General features: G+C 35.1%; 1 protein-coding gene and 1 pseudogene across 1 annotated transcript in view; both read left to right on the top strand.

The window, feature by feature from the left end:
• Window positions 1-22,392, top strand: part of SNTG2 (syntrophin gamma 2) — a 612,266-nt gene that overhangs the window by 192,568 nt on the left and 397,306 nt on the right. The window contains exon 2 of the mRNA XM_043985274.1: window positions 18,311-18,448. Within this exon, the coding sequence (XP_043841209.1) occupies window positions 18,311-18,448 (138 nt within the window). The remainder of the gene's footprint in view (window positions 1-18,310; window positions 18,449-22,392) is intronic.
• Window positions 6,738-8,085, top strand: LOC122742462 (annotated as a pseudogene).

The raw sequence follows: 22,392 nt of genomic DNA, 5'->3' as shown, positions 1-22,392 counted from the left end.
TTTTTCACAGTTACTATTGTTTACTGTTTCACCCCATCATATTACCTTCACTGTGATATTTATTCAGGTGGAGGACCTGAGCCCAAATCTGGCCCCTACTACACCACATCAGGCATGTCACCCAACCTCAACCACTCCCCCCCAAATAAAAGATAAAATATAAATACAGATATCATCCCTTCATAATCAATTCCCACCTGTGCCCTGAGTCTAAATTTATTTCTATAATCTGCACTAAAACTGAGAAAGTTCTTATATGTTAGATGTATCATATTCCCATATATGAATGTAAACAGTTTAAACTTTTAACATCCCTATTAATTTATTTTTCCTGTTTACCTTTTTATGCTTCTTTAGGGTCCTGTATTTGAATGTCAGATTTTCTATTCAGTTCAAGTCTTTTCATCATGAATAACTGAAAGTCCATTTTTTCATCGAAGCCTCATTTTTTCCCTTGAAAGTTTATGATGTTTTCCTGAATAGGTGATTCTTGGTTGTTATCCCAATACCTATGCCCTCTGATCCTTTAATGTAGAAACTGCTAGATCTTCTGCTATCCTGACTCTGGCTCCACAGTACTTGAATTGTTTCTTTTTGGCAGCTTGCAATATTTTCTCCTTGACCTGGGAGCTCTGGAATTTGGCGATAATATTCCTGGGAATTTTCATTTTGGGACTCCTTTTAGAAGGTGATTGGGGGATTCTTTCAATTTCTATTTTACCTCCTGCTTCTAGAATATCAGGGCTATTTTCCCTGACAATTTTCTGGAAGATGATGTCTAAGCTTTTTCCATTATCATGTTTTTCAGGTAGTCCAATAATTTTCAAATTATCTCTCCTAGATCTATTTTCCAGGTCAGCTGTTTTTCCAAGGAGATATTTCACACCACCCTCTATTTTTAAAATTTATTTGGATTTGTTTTATTGTGTCTTGATTTGTCATAAAGTCATTAGCTTCCATTGGCTCAATCCTAATTTTTAAGCAATGATTTTCTTCAGAGAGCTTTTGTACCTCCTTTTCCATTTGGCCAATTTGGCTTTTCAAGCTGTTGACATTTTTTTCATGACCCTCCTGCATCACTCTCATTTCTCTTTCCATTTTTTCTCTACCTCTCTTACTTTATCTTCAAAGTCCTTTTTGAGCACCTCTGTGGCCTGAGACCAATTTATATTTTTCTTGGAAGCTTTGGATCTAGGAGCCCTGATGTTGCTATCCTCTTCTAAGGGTGCTCCTCAATCTTCCTTGTCACTAAAGAAACTTTCTATGGTCCTCACCTTTCTCTGTTTGCTCATCTTGCCTGTCTTTTACTTGACTTGTAACTCCTTAAAGTGGGGCACTTTTTCCAGGCTGCACTGTCCCAAGCTTCAGGGGGCCCCAGGTGGTATAATTTAAGGAGGGGCAGGGTCTTCACTTGCCTGGCCTGTTCCCTGGTCTGTGGATAACCCCAGGCCAACTTTCTAATTAACCAGACAGCAAAACTTTGTATGTTGTTGTTGTTATATCCAATGAGCCTGCTCCCTTCCCCCACCTGGGCCACCAATACTCAAGCCTACTTTCTGGCTCCCACCATGTGTGAAAAAGCCAAGTTACACCTCAGCACCAGCAGGAACCTTTGTAATCTCCCCCCTGCCAACTGCTCAGCCCTCTCACCAGACTGTGATCTTAGTTACAGACAACACTGGCACTGCAGCTGATTCAGAGACTCTGGGGGTCTCTTTCTCTTGTGACACCTGCCTGTGACTGAATCTGTGTCAGTGTAACTGTGGGTTTGGGCTCTACTCCTGTCCAAGCACAGCAGCCCCTTCCTATTGACCTTCTAAGCAGCCTTTGGTTGGAAAATTATCTTAGCCAATTCTTTTGTGGGTTTTGCTGCTCCAGGAATTGTCCTATGGCATTATGGGGAGGTTTTTAATTTTCGTTTTTCTGTTTTTGCTTTGTTTTAGAAAATAGCTATTTATGTAATTATGTAATTAACTACTAAATATACCTAGGTACTTGATTACACATGTACTTAGGTAACTTAACTATATAGTTGCTGTGATACTAGGTAAATAGATGCTTATCTAATTGTGCAATGGGTTAATTAATTACATAGGTAAATATTCATTTCAGTACTTTACTTCTTATGTTCTTTGATGCTTAGGTAATTAGTTAGTTAGCCACATGAAGTGTTCAGGGAAGATTAGTTCCTCTGCTGTCAGGGTTACCAGGCCCTTTTCAGGGAGGGTTTACAGCTTTAGTGTCACACAGAAACCCAACTCTAACCTATGGCTCCAAGAAGCTGTACCATGTGAAGAGATCAAACCCCAGTAAACCATTTTGGCTGGCTAAACCAGGTTTAGCTTAACAAGGGCCTCAAATGGATTGTTATTGTTTATCCTTTGATCTTAAAAAAGGGCTATAACATTGGGGTAATATCATGAGTTGCACTGAATTGGAATTAAGTGACAGAGGGCTATGCAAGGTCGCCAACCTCACTCTCTTCTCCAAGCCCATCTGGGTCCAGTGAAAAGACATATAACAGGATGACTGGAAATGGCCTCAAACTTGTATGGGTAGATGAGAATAATTTGTTTCAGTGATCATGAAGGTAGGAAAAACAAGCATTGTGGAGTGTTTAGAGCATGGTTAGGCATTGAAGAAGGTTATCCACTGCATCCTGAGTCATTACCAGTCATCTTGACTTTCGTCTTGCTACTGAACTCTGATGACACAGGAAGAGAGCGTCAAGCCAATGCTTTCATGCAACTCTGTCTGACAAATCAAATTTAAGTACAAGTTAAAAGACATCCCCTACACCTTGTTACGATTTTGCCTATCTCAATGTCCTGTGGCAATTGGCAAGTGATGAAGCAGAAGAGTAGGTAATGAAGCAACAATTTCAGATACACTGGGATCTATGGTTGTGTTCCTGCACATAGAGGTGGCCCAAGACCTAGGATCATCTTCTCAGTGGACAGAAACAACAGCAGGATTTGGAAAATGCTTGGGTGTCAGAGCAGTGTTTTTTAAAGGAGCTAGAAAAGTTGTCCTAAAATTTGTTTGTCTCTAACTCTATCAAAAGTAAAGTGCAAGTGAAGCTTAGAGAGATTCAGAATTCTTGGTTCAATAAGAAGTTAGGTGAAATTCAGTTCTATGCTGATAATAAGAATTCAAAGTATTTTATAATGCCCTGAAAGCTATTTGTGTTCCAAAGACCTATGTTGCATCTTAGCAACTCAGAAGCTTAGGGAGACACATTCTTTTGTGACAGGGACATGATCCTGAAGAGGTGGGCTGAACACTTCCACCGTATGCTCAACAGACTGTCATCAACCAACTTTGAAGTCTTTAACTATATATCTCATGTCAAAATCAGTCACTCTCTAGCTGAACTTCTAACTGAAGAAGAGATTTTGATTGCCATTTGATTCTTCTCATGTGACAAAGTACCTGGTGCTGATTTTATTCAAGCTGAGATTTACAAAACCAGGGGGTCCACTGCTCACACAAATGTTGACAGAAATTTTGTAGGTTATATAGCAAGAGAAAGTTTCCCCCAGGAGTTCAAGGTTGCCTCCATTGTCTGTCTCTATAAAGGAAAAGGAATAGATTTTTCTTTTACAATTATAGGGGAATCTCTCTTAGTCATTGTTAGCATCCTCATTAATAGGCTGATCTTTTACCTGGAAGATGATAATCTATTCAAGAGCCAGTGTGTCTTCAGAAAGGGCCAAGGAAAGATTGATATGGTCTTGAATACCTGAAATTTCTGGAGCAGAATGGAGGTCTATACACAATGTTTTTCAATCTAATGAATGTCTTTGATATTGTCAGTCATGAGGGTTTGTGGAAGATCATGGCAAAATTTGGTTGTCTGCAGATGTTCATTAGTATTGTATGCCAGTTTCATAATGGCATGCTTGTAGGGGTTTGGAATAATAGGAAATGTTCTTCTGCTTTCCCAATCATCAATGGAGTAAAGCAGGGATTTTTAGTATGGCATTTTCTCCCACTCTTTTTAGTAGGATGTATTCAGGAATGTTTTCACACACCTTCAATAAGGACAAAAAATGGCATCAAAGTCAGCTAGTGCACCAACAGTAAATTATTTAACTCAAAAAGGTTATAAGCCAAGACTAAAAGGGAGAGAGACTTGGCACATGATTTCTTTTTTCACAGATGATTTTACACTTAATGCATCCTGTGAGGCTGAGATGTAATAGAGTATGGATCAATTTTTTGGTGTGCTAATTTTGACCAGATAATTAACACCAAGTAAACAGAGGTTCTCTATCAGCAAGCACTGCAACATCCATACATGAAATCATTGAATATAGAAAATAGAGAAATGTTGAATGCTGAGGAAAAGATTATTTATCTTGGCAGTACACTTCCCAGAGATGTATACATAGATGATGAGCTTGATGTACACAGTCGCAGAGCTAACTCAGCATTTGGTAGCCTCTGAAGGAAAGTGTGGCTAAGAAGTGATTAGGCTGCCTACAAAGCTAAAGGTCTACAGAATCATTATGCTAACCTCATTGTTGTATGCCTATGAAAACTAAACAGTATACTAATGCCATGCCAGGAACCTGGATCACTTCCATTGAATTGTCATAGGAAGATTCTGAGATGACCTGCTAAATGAGGTACGAGATATTGAGGTCCTTTATTGAACTGAACTGCTGATCATTCAAACTCTACCGCAGAGAGCATGACTCTGATAGTCTGGGCACATTTTTCAAATGCCAAACCTTTGTTTGCCTAAAAGACTATTTTATGGAGTGCTCATAGAAGGCAAGTGCTCACACTGAGATCAAAAGAAAGGATACAAGAACATTCCCAAAGTCTCTCTGAAGAACTTTGGAATCAATTGTGAGACATTGGAGATACTGGCACAGGCCTGCTCAGCATAGCATGCCCAGATCAAAGAAGATGTTGTCCTCTATGAGCAAGGAATTGCAGTAGAAATGATGAGATGCACAAATATAGAGACATCTCAACTCCAAATATTCATGTGGAATATTTGTGCCCAATCTTTGTTAGAGACTTCTGTGCTTATATTGACCTGATCAGTCAGTTGGCTTGCTCTGCCTTGACATAGTGATGTCATTTTGGTCCTCTTGGAGCATAAATGACAACAACCAACCAACCAATTTAGCTATTGAGTTACTTAATTAGAGACTTATATACTCCTGAACTTAGGAATTAGGTACTTGTAATTAGGTTATTAAATGTGTAGTTATTTTAGTAAATAGGTAATTGTCTTTGAACTGTATTGAACCAGTTTGAAACTGACTGAACCTGTTTAAGCAGCATTGACTTGATTTGAACTGGTCTAAATTAATTAAATATATCCCAATGTGTCTAAACCAAATTAAAACAATTTTTACTAGTTTAAGTTCAATTTAACTTTTATAGAACAGATTTAATTGATTGAGTTTAAGCCTATTTGAATTGATTTGAATGTAGGCACTTAAGTATATAGGCATTCATTTATTAAATATTTACTTAATTAGGTACAAATGTAATTAGGTATTTCCATCCTTTTAATTAAGTAATTAAATGTACCTGCAGTTAGGAACTTAGGTGATTAATTTTTTTTCTTGGGTATTTAATTACATAGGCACTTATGCTATTAGGTTTTTGAAATAACATAATTAAATATGTAGTTACATGTGTAACCACTTATTAACTTAGCCTTTTCTTAACCAATTTGAAATAGTTTGAATGGTCTGAACTCGTTCTGACTAGTTTGAACCACTTCAAACAAGTATGAGCCTGTTGAAACCAGTATGAATCAATCTAAATCAGTTTCAATCAGTTTGAACTCTCTTAAACTAGATAAATTAATTTAAATGTGTTTAAACCTTTTTGGATGTATTTACCCTGACTTGAATTGTTTTGAATATAAGTATTTAAGAATCTAGGTACTTAGGCAATTATGATCTGGGATAATTAGGTAATAAAGTAATTAGCCATTCCTCAGTTTAGTACTTAGGCAATTAGATACTTATGTACTTATAATCAGCTAATCTGATAATTTATTTCTTAAGCAATTATGCAATTTTTAAATTATTTACTTAGGTATTTGAGTACATAGGTACTTATAATTAGGTACTTATGTAATAAGTTAAATAAACTGGTCCTTAGATGATCATATCCTTTAAGAACTAGGTATTTAGGTACATATTTAATTAGATATTTATATAATTAGATGATTAATTGCTTTATCTATCCCTTAGGCATTTAGGCAATTAGGTACTTATACATTTAGGTGCTTAGGTAAATAGACACTTAAGAATTTTTAATTAACTACTTAGGCAATTTGTTATTTATTTATTGATACATTTAAGTAATTAGGTACTTCGGTATTATAAAAGACTTATTAGGGTACTTAGATATTTAAGATAAAAGGTATTTAAATGCCATCATTAACCTACAACAGAAGGCTGTTTGGAGAGCTAACAATAACTACTTTTGTGAAGACTATGAAGAAGAATACCAAGGGAAGTAAGTGCTGGAAACTGGGTCTGACTCAAAGTGCTGGAGCTGGAAAGGCACCAGAATCCATTCACATGTGCCAGTTCTGGGACCTTGACAAAGCAACTTGATCACTTCACACTTAGCAGAAGTGCTTGAGTCCCCAATAGTGTCAGGAATATCAGTGAATTGTACAGCAAAGCCAAAACCATCCTGCTCTGGAAAAAACACAATGGGCCATCCCATCAAGATAGTTCGGGCCTGGGGTAAGTATGTTTGGTGAAAATGGGAGAAATACCTGGGCTGCATCAATAATGTCACTCACATGGGCCACAGCCACCTAGAAGTAATCAAGGCTACCATGACAGATGGAACTGTTAAATACAAATCCTCAAATTCTGCCATGATTGCATTGTTGAGTATGCCAAGCACCCTTCTAAAATTCTGCCAGAGAAACTGCTATTTTGCTAATTCAGGATCTGAAGGAAATAATCCTGCCTTACACCTGGCTCAGCAATACAGAGATCACCAAGACGTGATCACACTTGACCATGTTTACCATGGCCATGTTTTTTCCTTGATTGAAATCAGTCCATATAAATTCCAAAAGTACAGAGATGTGAAGTAAGAATTTGTGCATGGCACACCAAGTCTAGAAACCTACATAGGAAGATATAGATAGGGAAGACCACCCAGATTCAGCTATGCAGATGAGGTGAAGAAAATTATTGAAGAAGCCCAGAAAAGTGGGCAGAAGATTGCTGCCTTTATTTCTGAGTCTATGCATTGCTATGGAGGCCAAGTCTTTCCACCAGCAAGGTACTTCCAGAAAGTGGCAAAATATGTTCACAAAGCAGGGGCTGTATTTATACCTCATGAAGTTCAAGTTGGTTTTAGTAGAACAGGGAAACATTTTCGGGAACTTTCAAATGCATATTGAAGACTTTGTGCCAGACATTGTTACTATGGGCAAACCAATGGGCAGTGGTCAACCACTATCATGAGTTGTGACAACCCAAGAAATTGCAGAAGCCTTCAGTGCTTCTGGAATGGAGTATTTTAACACTTGTGGAGGAAATCCAGTGTCCTGTGTTGTTGGCTTGGCTATCCTGGATGTAATTGAAAAGGAAGATCTCCAAGGAAATGCCACACATGTTGGAAATTATCTGAGTTACTGAATAAGCGAGAACCAAAACATCCATTATAGGGGATATTAACATCATTGGCTTTTTTATTGGAATTGACTTAATGAAGGACCAAAAGAAAAGGACCCTTGCCACTGCTGAAACACAACATATCATCTATAAGATGAAAGAAGGAGGAATATTTATCAGTGCTTATGGTCCCTGTAGGAATGTTCTTAAATTAAAACCACCAATGTGCTTCACAAAGGAAGATGCTAAGTTCATGGTGAAACAACTGGATAAAATTCTAACACTTTTAGAAGAAGCCATAGGAACCAGGACTGAAAGGCTGAATGAGGTAAATTCAGAAGCTGCCAGTGACAATAGCCATCAAATTGGTGAAAAAAACAGTAAAAAAAAGGAATGGATTGTAAACAGAAAATCACACAGTGCCTGGGAAAAGCATCTGGACATGAGACTCATGGCTACAGACTAATGGAACAGCGGAATTTAAAGAGAAGGAGCAGCAGTTTTCTTCTTGAATTTTCCTGCTGTTAATAGCCTGTGTACTTAATGGTGGTACATAGTCGTTGTTCCTTCTGTTTGCATTAGTAAATAACTCAATCAATAAGCAATGAGCAAAAACCAAATGCTTAATAAAAATACCTCTCCTAGGAAATGCCTTTGTGAATGAGTGCTTCATTTTGTCTGCTATATGTGAAATTCAAATATATGAATTCAATATTAAGTAAGTCCCATGTGTACTGTTCACATTAAAATGATTAGTGTTAGAAGGCAAAGCAAAGTAAGCTTCTCAGATTTGAAATTTAAGGAATATAAATAAAATTTAGCCTTATAATGTTTACAAATTGCAATAAAACCACACATCTTAATATTCCATTAAAAGGAAAAAAGATATTTAGATATTTAGTCACATACTTAGATACATAGTCAAGTAGGTCATTAGGAACTTAAGTATTTAGTTGCTTAGGTACTTATTTAGTATACTTTGTTTATTATATATTAAAGTAGCTCAACAAAAACATTTTAATTCATTTATTGAGTTCAAAATAAATGCAACCATTCATACTTTCTAATTCATAATTAAAGTCATATTATTATGCCATTGATTTATCAACATATTCTTTGACACTGAAAAAATATAAAAATCAATGCTGAGTTAAAATTAGCTACTCTCAAAAGCTAATGCTTTTAACGATTTTATTTTTAAAACATTGATTGAAGTTAGCTCTTTCTTTTAAAAAAACACATGAGGGGGCAGCTAGGTGGCGCAGTGGATAAAGCACCAGCCCAGGATTCAGGAGGACCTGAGTTCAAATCTGCCCTCAGACATTTGACACTTACTAGCTGTGTGACCCTGGGCAAGTCACTTAACCCTCATTGCCCTGCAAAAACAAAAACAAACAAACCAAAAAAAAAAAAAAACACATATACACACACACACACACACACACACACACACACACACACACATAAGGCAAATGGTATTCATGGGAAGTGACTTCCTGGGAAGTATTCTCTAATAACTGGAGAAATTTTGTTTTTATTTATTAGTTCTTTGTCTGTGATTCTAAAAAAAAAATTAGGAAAAAAAAAGGGACATAGATGTTGTTATTTTTAATCTTTTCACTACTTGAGGAATGCACCACCACATTGTATAACTGAATTCACATTTATGTAATACAGTGGCATTGCTGTTCTTTGTGGGTAAATATGGCTTTCTATTTTTCAGTTTCAAAGCATTTGTAGGTAAATGAACCCTATGATAGTGTTACCTTTAGTTACAAATTGAAAGGCAAGAATGGTTAAGTTTTTTTTTTTTTTAACAAAGCATTTCTGTGTGTATGTGTGTGTGTGTGTGTGTATGGGTGTGGGTGTGTCAAAATTTAAAAAATAAAATTTAATATGTTTTTAATCAATGACATGATTTTAAATTCATACCTCTTACCATTTTTCTCAAAGCTGTCACTTTTTTGGCTGAAAAGGAACATCTTACTCATTAATTTGAAATAAAAATCTCTAAAGAAAAGTAGTATTTTGTTTTCTTTGTGAAATACCTGAAAGATAGGGGCTATTTACTCTTCATTTTTAACCTTTTATTTTTTGGTCTTTAAACTTTTTTGATCTTTTTTTTTTTTTTTTTTGGTGAGGCAATTGGGATTAAGAGATTTGCCCAGGGTCACACAGCTAGTGTCTAGTGTCTAAGGCAGGATGTGAACTCAGGTCCTCCTGAATGTAGGGCCAGTGCTTTATCCACTGCGCCACCTATCTGCCCCCAGTTTCATTTTTTTAACCTGGATTTTTAAAAACTACGTAATTGTTATTTCTTCATTGAAAGGCAGACCATTGGATTTTATGTCAGCCTCTTGAGTCACTTTATGTTAAACATATACAAACTCATCTAATATTCATAGAGAGGTGAACAAAAAAGTTTAAAATTCCTGGTTTAGAAAACCAGTTATGCATCTTACCAACTGTGTGACCTTGAGCAAAGAGATGGTACCTGGATTTTACATTTGCATTCATTGTAGGGGATGTGAAGGACGGGTCCCTTGCTTCCTCCTATTGTCCTTATTCGCTTCCTTATGCCATTGCATTTAAATGGAGCTAGGAGTAAAGGAGGACTTAAGTCTATATTTAGATAGCTTGAACTTTTAGAATGTTCTATATGCTATTCAGCCAAAAAATGCCTCCATTTAACAACTACCCATTTTTCTTAGTTCTGCATTTTAGGTCTAAGTAGATCAAGTTGAATTGCTTCTCCATGGGATAATGCAAGAGTTATTAACATGGGTTTCAGGACATTTAAAAAAAAATATATATATATATATATATGTATATATATATATATATATGTGTGTGTGTGTGTGTGTGTGTGTATGTACGAATATAATAAAGCCATACAACATAAACTTTTTCCTTTTAGCACTATTATTTTAATTTATGCATTTAAAACATTATTCTAAGAAGGGGGCTATAGGTTCCACCAGACTGCAAAAAGGGTCTGTGATAAATACACACACACACATACACACACACACACACACACACACACACACACACGCAATAAAGTTAAAAACCCTTGACTTAATGTTTGAAGAAAGATTATGTGTCTACGTTTCTTGGAGTTAAGTATAAAAAGAAAATTTCCTTGATCCTTCTATATAATTGATCTAATATACCATACCTCTTTTTCCTTTAACAATAAAACGTATAGGGGGCAGCTAGGGCAGCTAGGTGGTGCAGTGGAGAAAGCACCAGTCCTGGACTCAGGAGGACCTGAGTCCAAATCTGGCCTCAGACACTTGACACTTACTAGTTGTGTGACCCTGGGCAAGAAACTTAACACTCATTGCCCAAGAAAAAAACAACAACTTATAAATGTAGTTCTAAACCCTCAATATAATAAACTTCCTTACTGCTCACCCATTCCTCAAGGCCTTGCAATCTTACTTCTCTCTCCCAAGAAGCTGATCTTTCAAACTTCACCAGTGACCTATTAGTGCCATTTCTGTTAGCCTGCAATAAATTATTCTCTTGAGTACATTTTCTTCTATGATGATCTCTCCTCTTCTGATTCTTATTGTATAACACATCTCTGTATGCTCATTCTCTTTCTCTTTTCCCCTCGCATGTCTTTGAGTTTTGCCTAAACTTTGGTCCTGGCAGTCTTCTTTTTTCATGTTCTCTTTCTCAGTCATCTCACTTTCTATCATAGCTTCAACTCTCTAATGTTTATTCTCAAATCTTTATTTCAAAATCCAAATCCTGGTTATTTTCATCAATGCAGTGATCCAAGACACCTCTGAAGGACTTTTGAAAAATAAAGTCCATCTACAGAGAAAGAACTCAGGGTTGAATACAGATTCAAGCACAATTTTCTGTTAGTTCCTTTATCTGAAATTTTGTTTTTGTCTGTTTTCTTTCACAATGTGGTTAATGTGGAAATGTTTTGCATGACTACTCATGTATAACTTATATTGAATTGCTTGACTTCTTGGGGGGATGGGGAGAGAGGAAAATAATTCGGAAAACAAAGTTATGAAAATTGATGTCAAAATTTGTTTTTACATGCAATTTGGGAAAATAAAATTATAAATAAATAAATATACAAAAAATTCTCCACTCTGCAAGAAAAATACCACTGAAATAAAGCTGTGAGCCAATGGCATTTTTTAAAAGTGTTCATTGTCTCCTCTAATTAAGTGAACCTCAGATCTTCCTCACAATCTGAGATCCTGCCTCCAGGACCTTACTTTTATAGTGTTTTATACCTGGACAATACAAGTGAAATAGACAAAAAATATAAAATCTCATTGGTTGATAAATTTTGTCCTTCACACTCTAAAGGGGTCTACACAAAATAATCACAATGGTTGACAAATGGGCTAGTGAGTAGACCTTAACAGACCTATCTTCCATTTTCCAGGAGGTCTTACCAAAGTTGATGAACAAGCTCATGTGGTTGGGCTGATCAGTGGACTTCAAAACATTTACATAGACTGATGGGCCACAATAAGAGCAAGACACCGTCTGGCTACCAGGGTCACTCATTGGCCAAATGCTCATGGTCATCTGCCCATGTAAGGCAACAGAGGGTTGACAATTTATGGAGGGGAAAAAATAGCTGGGGAGCATTCCATGAAATTAAGTCACCTATACCACATTGGGCTTGGTCACCATAACAAGGAAAAACAAGGGTGGAGGTCCTCTAGTTCACTTCCTATGGTTATGCAAGTGATTTTACAACCAGCAGTTCATAGCTCTGAGGCCTGCTGTCAAAACTTATAATCACTATCCCATCATATCAAACTGATGAATACTAATTGAAATAAAAAAGAGGTCCAATAAATCATCTATCACAACCTCAATGATAACAATTTACCTGTTCTTGAAATCTGTTTTATTTAAATCTCCTCCCACCCCCATCTGTAAAATCATGTCCTGTTAATTTTACCTCTGCATTTTTTTTTCATTCCAACTGCCTTCCCCAACATCATCTACAAGTATTAGCTTTTATTTTGACTTACCTTTTAAAAAGTATACTAAGTGTATTTTCTACCTGCAGAATCCATTTTGCTTCATATAATAGACATGAAAAATATACTGGCTAATGTTGAAGTATTGCATGGCTTCATTTGTATAAATAGCTATGATATTTCTTGCCTCCCCAATGGGGGGTGGTGGTGGAGTGAAGAAAATAATTTAGAACTAACAATAACAATAATTTAAAAAATTAAATAATGATATTAAATCTTTCCTTAAATAATGGCATTAAATTCCAAAGCAAACCAAATAGTTATAACAAGGGTAGAGCTGGATTTAGCTCAACCTAACTCATGAGAACAGACAGGTAGTTTTCAGTGTGATAATTTCAATTGGCAAATACTACAAATCAGTACTTAATTTAATTGATTTTTTGCTGTTATTTAGTTTTAAGAAAGTAATGGAGATGACAGTAATAATTCATAAAGTAATGGAGATGACAGTAATAATGCATAATAATGCTAAAAGTGAGTTTTGCATGTCAGTTGTTAAATGTCTACCAACACACCAGTAGATATCCTTGTCCTATTAACTTGGTCCATCAAGGCTAATGAAATATGCGAATGCACTCCCATCTCTTACCTTTACAGAGGTTGGAGGTCCAAAGTTGTGGTACATTGCACATTTTTCACATTTTTTATTTTATTAATATTTTTCTGATTTTTTTCTTAAATATTACTTGTCACATGGAATGGGGGTAGAATGTTATATGGGAGGAGAAGTAAAACTGGGAGAAATTGTAAAAATGAAAGAAATAAAAATTATTTTTAAATGGGATAGTGATGGGATAGACATAAAGAGATTTTATCCTAATTAGACAATTAGGTAAATATATGGGGCTACTAAGATCTCCATATACTGTAATCTACTTTAGAAGTGTACACTGTGGGGCAGCTAGATGGCGCAGTGGTTAAAGCACCAGCCCTGGATTCAGGAGGACCTGAGTTCAGATCCAGCCTCAGACACTTGACACTAACTGTGTGATCCTGGGCAAGTCACTTAACCCTCATTGCCCCGAAAATTAAAAAAAAAATGCACAGTGTCCAAAACAAAACAAAACAAATGGGCTAGCTAGGTGGCCCAGTGGATAAAGCACCAGCCCTGAATTCAGGAGGACCTGTGTTCAAATTTGGCCTCAGACACTTGACACTTACTAGCTGTGTGACCCTGGGCAAGTCCCTTAACCCCAATTTTCACCAAACTCCCAAAAACCAGAAGTGTATACTGTACAATGTATGGTCATTGTACAGTGTGACTTGAGTGGGTGGTGATGAAATTATATATATACATATATATTTTTATATATACATATATATAAATATATAAAATACACATACATAAATACATATATGTGTGCATGGATATGTGTATAGATAAATTAGAAAACATGAGGTAGTGAAAAAATTAAACTCTATATTCTGTATATAAATGAACTTAAAAGTAGATATAAAGGTCTGATATTACAATTAAGATTACTGATCTTAGTCAAAAAATAAGGGGAAGTTATGGATCACTTCAGAATATATTATGGTTATTATCTTTGGCAGTGGCTATTAGAATTTTGACACATTTTGATCTTAATGCTCGAGTGCAGAATTACATTTCTTATGAAAACTAGCTTTAATCAACAAAACATCAGATAAGCTATTTGTTAATAATTAAATCCTGGCTAGTTTAACCCTAAGCATTTATTAACCAATAATAACAGAGGAATTATATGAAGAGAGATTTATTCAGATGATATTCTTTCAAAATGAATTTGTTTCAATTTTATGTAATTATTCAACAGAGTAATAAAAAAGTGAAATCATAATTTAACAAAATCTCATAGTTGGAAAGAAGATCGGAGGCCATCTATTCCAACCCATGCCTGGAAAGGAAAAAAAAAAAAAGCCCATCCTCAAGATACCTAAGAAGAGATTTCCAGCTTTTCCTCAGAGACCTCAAATAAAGGGGAACTCACTACTACCCAAGGCAATCTATTCCACTTTATGATAGATAGCAAAACCATTCTAAGTCTTCTTCAGGCTAAACATTCATGTATCTTCTCCCATCCATCATGGGTCATGATCTTGAGACCCTTGACTATTCTAGATGCTCCCTTTTAGATACACTCTAGCTAATCAATGTTATTCCTAAAATTCAGAGATGAGAACTGGACACAATACTCCAAATTATAGTAGCATAAATTAGAGGCAGAAGAGACTCTACAGACCCATTATTCTGGGAATTGACACCTCAGTTTCCTCATTTGTGAAATATGGGAGGAAGGTAAACTGATTTCCAGTTTTCTGCTTAGTTTTATCATTTTCTTCAAGTAATTCTCCATGAATTTTTTGATTTATTAAGAAGGAACTGTAAGGAGATATCTGGCATAGGGTCAAATATTTTCAATATGTTAGCAAATGAAGAATTAAGCTCAATCTTGAAGTTAAATACTTTAAGCAATATTACTGTGATCGTTAAAACATCAATCATCAAGAATATTTGAAAGTATTCTATTTCATTAAGTGCCCATTTTTCCTTCATATGATTATAATCAGTTTTGCTGTTTAGGTTATTCTTAGTTATAATTCTAGCTCCTTTGCCCTCTAGCATATCATATTCCAAGCCCTCAGATCCTTTAGTGTGAAAGCTGCTGAATCTTGTGTGATCCTGACTGTAACTTCACAGTACTTGAATTTCTTCTTTCTGGCAGTATTTTATCCTTTACCTAGGATCTAGGGAATTTAGCTATACTAATCCTGGTAGTTCATTTTAGAATTTCTTTCAAGAGATTATCACTGTATTCTTTATTTCTCTTTATTTTTTTTTTATTTTTTTTGGTGAGGCAGTTGGGGTTAAGTGACTTGCCCAAGGTCACACAGCTAGTAAGTGTCAAGTGTCTGAGGCTGGATTTGAACTCAAGTCCTCCTGACTCCAGGGCTGGTGCTCTATCCACTGTGCCACCTAGCTGCCCCCACTGTATTCTTTTGATTTCTACTTTTCCCTCTGGTTCTAAGATACATAGGGGGTTTTCCTTTATGCCTTCTTGAAATAGTATTTCTAGACTAATGTTTTTTATCATAGAGTTCAAGTAGTAAAATAATTCTTCAACAATCTCTCTGTAATTTATTTCCCAGATCAATTGTTTTTCATATGATATTATTTCCCATTTTCGTCTCCTTTTTTCCCCTTTAGATATTATTTTATTATTTTTGATGACTCATAGAGTCATTAGATTTCACTTGGTCAAATCACATTTTAAGGCATTTTCTTCATTGTTTTCTACCTCTTTTACTAATTGTCCAATTCTGATGTTTAAGAAGTTATTTTCTTTAGAATTTGTTTTATCAAGCTAGTAGTTCCATTTTTATAATTGTCTTCTGTTGATGTAACTTCTTTTCCCAATTTTTTCCCTACTGTTCATATTTGATACTTTGGACCATATTTGATACTTAAAATCACTCTTGCTCTTTTAGCTCTTTTGTTAGCTGTTCTACAAATTCTTTTTGGAATTGTCTTCAACCTGCATCACTTCCATTGAGGATTTGCCTATAGATCTTTTCAACTCATGATCTTCTTTTTATTTTTTGTCCTGAGCTTCCTTGTCATAGTAGTTCTTTATGGTCAGGTTCTTTATTTGTCCATTTATTCCGACGTTTTTCTTGATTTTTGTCTTTATGTTGGAGTAGTCTTTGGCTTACTTTTTTTTTTTTTCGGTGAGGCTATTGGGGTTAAGTGACTTGCCCAGGGTCAAACACAGCTAGTACATGTAAAGTGTCTGAGGCCGGATGTGAACTCAGGTCCTCCTGACTCCAGGGCCAGTGCTCTTTCCACTGTGCCACCTAGCTGTCCCCTTCTGCTTAATTCTTGGGAGGGGTGGTGGTGGCAACTAACCTGAACTTCTGGCTTTTATGTCTTGCTGTTTTCATAGTTGACAATTTTTTAAAAATCTGTTATGTTTTAAATGATTGCAAAGTGCTATAATCTGGAGTCTTGTCTAGTCATTATCCTTCTAGTCAGTGCTCTGCTGCTGGCACAGGTGGAGCCTTTGTTCTCTTAAGAGAGCAACTGTTACTCTCCACTATGGACTCTGATTGTACTCATTATGTACTCAGGTAGGACCTCCGCTCCCTCACAACCACAATCACCCCACTCCATCATGGAAATGTGACTTGATACCACGTGATGGACCTCACAAAAACTGCCCAGACTTGTACCCAATGATATTATAGAGGACTGCCTATAATCTCTCTCTCTCTCTCTCTCTCTGTCTCTCTCTGTCTCTCTCTGTCTCTCTCTTTCTCTCTCTCTCTGTCTCTCTGTCTCTGTCTCACTCTCTCTCTGTCTCTCTGTGTCTCTCTGTCTGTGTGTGTGTTTGTGTGTGTGTGTGTGTCTGTCTGTCTGTCTGTGTGTCTGTCTGTGTCTCTCTCTCTCCCTCCCCTCCCCAGGTTTTCAGCCACAATGCTGACCCAGGACAACCTTGTGCATTTTGGGTGCTTCTACTACTACTCCTGCCCTTGCTACAGCCTCCAAGGCCAACAGTCAGTAGCTCTTTAAACCCACCCCAGTGTCTATAAGCCTCTCAATATGTCCTTCTGACATATCTCATACCAGAAAAAATGACATGAATTATTATTCTTATCTTCCCCATAATTCAGTCTGATGCAATTTTAAAGTTGTTTTCAGAGGTGGGATGGGAGAACATGGTAAAATTGCTGATTTCACTTTGCCATCTTAGGTTTAGTCTTTGGAATTTGATGGATGACCTATATCTCTAGCCTTTAGGAATCCACTTTCTTTCTGTGCCTTTCTACCACTGTGAAATTAAGGAGTTTGACTAAGTACCTTCCAGCTCTGACATTTTATAATTTTACTTTATTTTCTGTAATTCACCTATGATTTTATAAATGTATGGAACTCCCTCTGAGGAACCTCTCTTTTCCAAACACATATTAGCTAAGTGTTACAGTGGACACAGTGTTGAATTTAGTTTTCAGAAAGACCTGATTTGAAAACTTGCCTCAGAAATTTATCAGCTGTGCAACCTTGAACATATCATATAATCATTTAGTTTCTCATATTTAAAATGAGGATAATAGCATCTACTTCCCTACTTGATATAAGGACAAAATATAACACATATCAAGCCCTAACCAACCTTAAAACAGTGTAAAATGATGATGATGGTTATTAGCAAGTGCTCTGCAACTTATCTATTTGTGTTACTGAGAGATTTTGTTTTACCAAGTTCCACATAGTTAGTATATATCAGAGATTGTACTTAAGCACAGGGACCTTGACTCTGAAGCCAACTCTATATAGAGAAGGAGGAGGAAAGAAAGAGAAAGTTAGGCTGAAGTTAAAACATACAGAAAAAAGTGTTTTTGAAATATGAGTTACCTGATCATTATTAGTTATAACACATTAAGAATACCCACAATTGTCTTTAAAGCTCATTAGTGGATTTTATAATGAAATGTAATTCTATTTACATCCTATTAAAAATAAAACATTATTTTATTTTAAAATTTTTTGTGTGTTCAATTTAAAATTCAAGGAAGAGGATGTTTATAAGCTTATCCCACATTTTTTTTCAGTGAAAGATATCTTTGTAAAGGAGTTTATTACTTACCAACCATTTAATTTGCATTTTAACTTTTTCTCTGCAGACTAAAACGGGTATAGCACTGTTGTATGATGAAGGGTCTGAAAATGCTTTTGACATCCGATTGAAACTCACAAAAGAGGTACTCACAATTCAAAAGCAAGATGTCATCTGTGTTAGTGGAAGCAATCATAGTACAAATGTAAGTGCTTCTCTATTTCTTTTCTTTAATGATATATTTTAATGTGTGTGAGAATTCCAAGAGAATAGGACATTACTGAAATTATCTATTTAGTTGGGGTATACAACTGAGTGTTTTTTGAAATGTATGTGTATATATATATGTGTGTGTATATATATATATATACATATGTGTGTGTGTATATATATATACATATATATACATATATATATACATATATATATATATACATATATATATATATATATATATATATATATATAAAGAGACACATTTTGGCAATATATTTCCTGTTATTTAAATTATTCTAATCTACTGAGTTTTACTTATCATCAAATGGTAGCTTTCTACTACTAATGGAATAGCTTCAAAAGAGTTATATATTTAAATGTCTTTATTTTTTATATACTTTCTAAGACTTTTTCCTGTTTTTATTCTTTTCACCCTGAGATTTCAGAGCTACACTCTTACTCCAAACAGTAATAAATAGAAATCTAGTACATTTGACTCTAAATTTATAGAAATCTATAAATTAGTCAATAAAAAATTATTAATCAATTGCTATGTGCTGGGCACTATGCTAAGCACTATGTATATTTTAAAAAAGGTTTAAAAATCCCTTATTTCAAGATCACAGTTGAGTGAGGGTATCAACAAGCAAATGCTTATGTCAAAATATGCTACCCCCTTTCATCTGAGAACTTTTTACATAACCCTAGGTTTATAGGGATATAAAATAGGTATACATAACATTTTACTGTTGCCAAATTTTTGTAACCCCCAAATTAAGTTACACTACCCCATGTTGGATCTCAACCCATAGTTTAAGAAGGTTTGCTATATATGATAAATTGGAAATAAAAGATGGAAAGCACTAGAATCACAAAAGTTTGGAAAAGGCAACTAGCAGAACATGAGATATTAATTGGGTCTTCAAGAAGCCAGGGACATTTGTAGACAAAGAAAATGAGAGAAAGAATTCCAGGCATGGGGAACATCCAAAGTAAATTCCCAGAAGCAAAACAAGGATAATGTTCTTTATGGAAGAGCCAGATGGCCAGTGTTACTGGATTAAAGCATATTTTGAAGGGAATTAAATATAAGAAGACTGGGAAAATGGGAAGGATCTTGACTTTCATGAACTTTAAAGACATATAGAGGTTTTTGTATTTGGTCATAAAGGTGATAGAGAACCACTTTTTTTTCCCCTAAAGTGATTTTTGGAAGGGGCTAAATGGAGAATAGATTGAAGTGTGGAGAGATTTGAGGCAGGCAGATCCACCAGTGTATGTATGTATGTATGTATGTATGTATGTATGTATGTATGTATGTATGTATGTATGTGTATGTGTATGTATATGTATATATACACACAGTGTTTGTATGTATATATATACAATATTCTAGTTATGAAATGATAAGAATCTGTATCAGAGTGGTGGCAGTATCAGAAGAAAAATGGGTACTATTTTATTAATATTACAAAACTGAGGGGGCAAGTAGGTGGCACAGTGGATAAAGCACCGACCCTGGGTTTCAGAGGACCTGAGTAACAATCCGGCCTGAGAAACTTGACACTTACTAGCTGTGTGATGCTGGGAAGTCACTTAATGCTCATTACCCTGCAAAATAAATGAATAAATGAATATTACAAAACTGAAATCAACAGACTCTGACAATAGAATATCTAGGGAAGGGGTAAGAAATTGAAGAATTGAGGATGACACCTAGTTCTGAACCTGAGGGACTGGAAAGATTTTGTTGCTCTCTACAGTAATAGAGAAGGTAGGAGAGGCAGGGTGGGTAATTTGATGAGAAAGATAAGTTTTGTTTTGCATATGTTTAATTTAATATATCTATTGGGCATCCAGTTGGACATTTGAGATTAGTAATCAGCAGAATTGTTTGGGTAGGATTTGTAGATTTTAGGATTATCAGCATAGAGATGGTATTTGAATCCATGGGAGCTGATCTGATCACCAAGTGAAGAGATATAGAGGGAATAGAGAAGAGGACCAAGGACAGAATCTTGATAGACACCTATTGCATTTACGGACATGTTTAGATAAGGATCCAGCAAAGGAGACTGAGGAGTATTCAGATAGTTTGGAGAAGAATCATGAGAGAGTAATGTCTAGAAAACATGGAGAGAAGAGATTATCCAGGATGATCAATAGTGTCAAAGGCTACAAAGAAGTCAAGAAAAATGGTGATTGAGAAGACTATTTGATTTCACAACTAAGAGATCCTTAGTAAGTTTGGAGAAAGCATTTTATAATTTGTTTAAAATAATAGGTTTTTTTAAATTTAATAGTATTTTATTTTTTCCCAATTACATGTAAAGGTAGTTTTCAACATGCATTTTTGAAAGATCTAAAGTTCCAAATTTTTCTCTTTCCCTCCCTTCCTTCCACCCTCCCCAAGACAGAAAGCAATCTGATATAGGTTATATAGATAGGACAATCATGTTAAACATATTTTCACATTTTTCATGTTGTGAAAGAAGAATAAGAACAAAAGGGAACAACAAATGGAACAGCAAAGGGAAAAATACATCTAATTAAAAGATATAAAGAAGTAAACTATATCTTCTTAAAAGGTACAATAGATAATGAAGTAACATCAATACTAAACATGTACGCTCCAAGTGGTATAGCATCCAAATTCTTAGAGGAGAAGTTAAATGAGTTACAAGAGGAAATAGACAGTAATACTATACTAGTGGGAGATCTTAATATTCCCCTCTCAGAATAAGATAAATCTAGCCAAAAAATAAATAAGAAAGAAGTGAAAGAGGTGAATAGAATGTTAGAAAAGTTAGATATGATAGATATATGGAGATAATTGAATGGTGGTAGAAAGGAATATACCATTTTCTCAGTAGTACATGGCACATATTCAAAAATTGACCATGTATCAGGGCACAAAACCTTCATAATCAAATGTAAAAAGGCAGAAATAGTAGATGCATCCTTCTCAAATCATGATGCAATAAAAATTACATGTAATAAAAAGCCATGGAAAGGTAGACTGAAACTTAATTGGAAACTAAATAATCTCATTATAAAGAATGACTGGGTGAGTCAAACAACAAATCATAGAAACAATCAAGAACTTCATCCAAGAGAATGAAAACAATGATACAATTTACCGAAACCTATGGGATGGAGCCAAAGCAGTGCTTAGGGGAAATTTTATATCTCTAAATGCTAACAGTGATAAAAAGAGAGAGAGAGAGAGGAGATCAATTAATTGGGCATGCAATTTAAAAAGCTAGAAAAAAACACCAAATAATCCCCAATTAAATACTAAATTTGAAATCCTGAAAATCAAAGGAGAAATTAATTAATTTGAAAGCAAGAAAACTATAGAATTAATAAAACTAAGAGCTGGTTTTATGAAAAAAAACAAAAAATAGATAAACCTTTGGTTACTTTGATTTAAAAAAGAAAGAAGAAAACCAAATTAACAGTATCAAAAATGCAAGGGGTGATTTCACCACCAATAAAGTAGAAATTAAACCAATAATTAGGAACTATTTTGGCCAACTGTATGCCAATATATTTGACAATTTAAAAGAAATGGATAAATATTTACAAAAATACAAATTGCCCAGGTTAACTGAAGAGAAAATAAAATCCTTAAATAAGACCATACTAGAAAAAGAAATTGGACAAGCCATTAATGAACTCTCTAATAAAAAGAACTCCAGGGCCATATGGGTTTACAAGTGAATTCTACCAAACATTTAAAGAACAATTAATTCCAATATTAAAAAAATTATTTGGGAAAATAGGTGAAGAAGGAGTTCTACCAAATTGTTTTTATGACATAAATATGGTGTTGATACCAAAACCAGGCAAAGCCAAACCAGAGAAAGAAAATTAAATACCAAGTTTCCTAATGAATATTAATGCAAATACGGCAAGTGATCACCAGGATAA

This window comes from Dromiciops gliroides, chromosome 2, assembly GCF_019393635.1.
Source record: "Dromiciops gliroides isolate mDroGli1 chromosome 2, mDroGli1.pri, whole genome shotgun sequence".
NCBI classification, from domain to species: Eukaryota; Metazoa; Chordata; class Mammalia; order Microbiotheria; family Microbiotheriidae; genus Dromiciops; species Dromiciops gliroides.
This window is presented reverse-complemented; position numbering and strand designations above follow the sequence as displayed.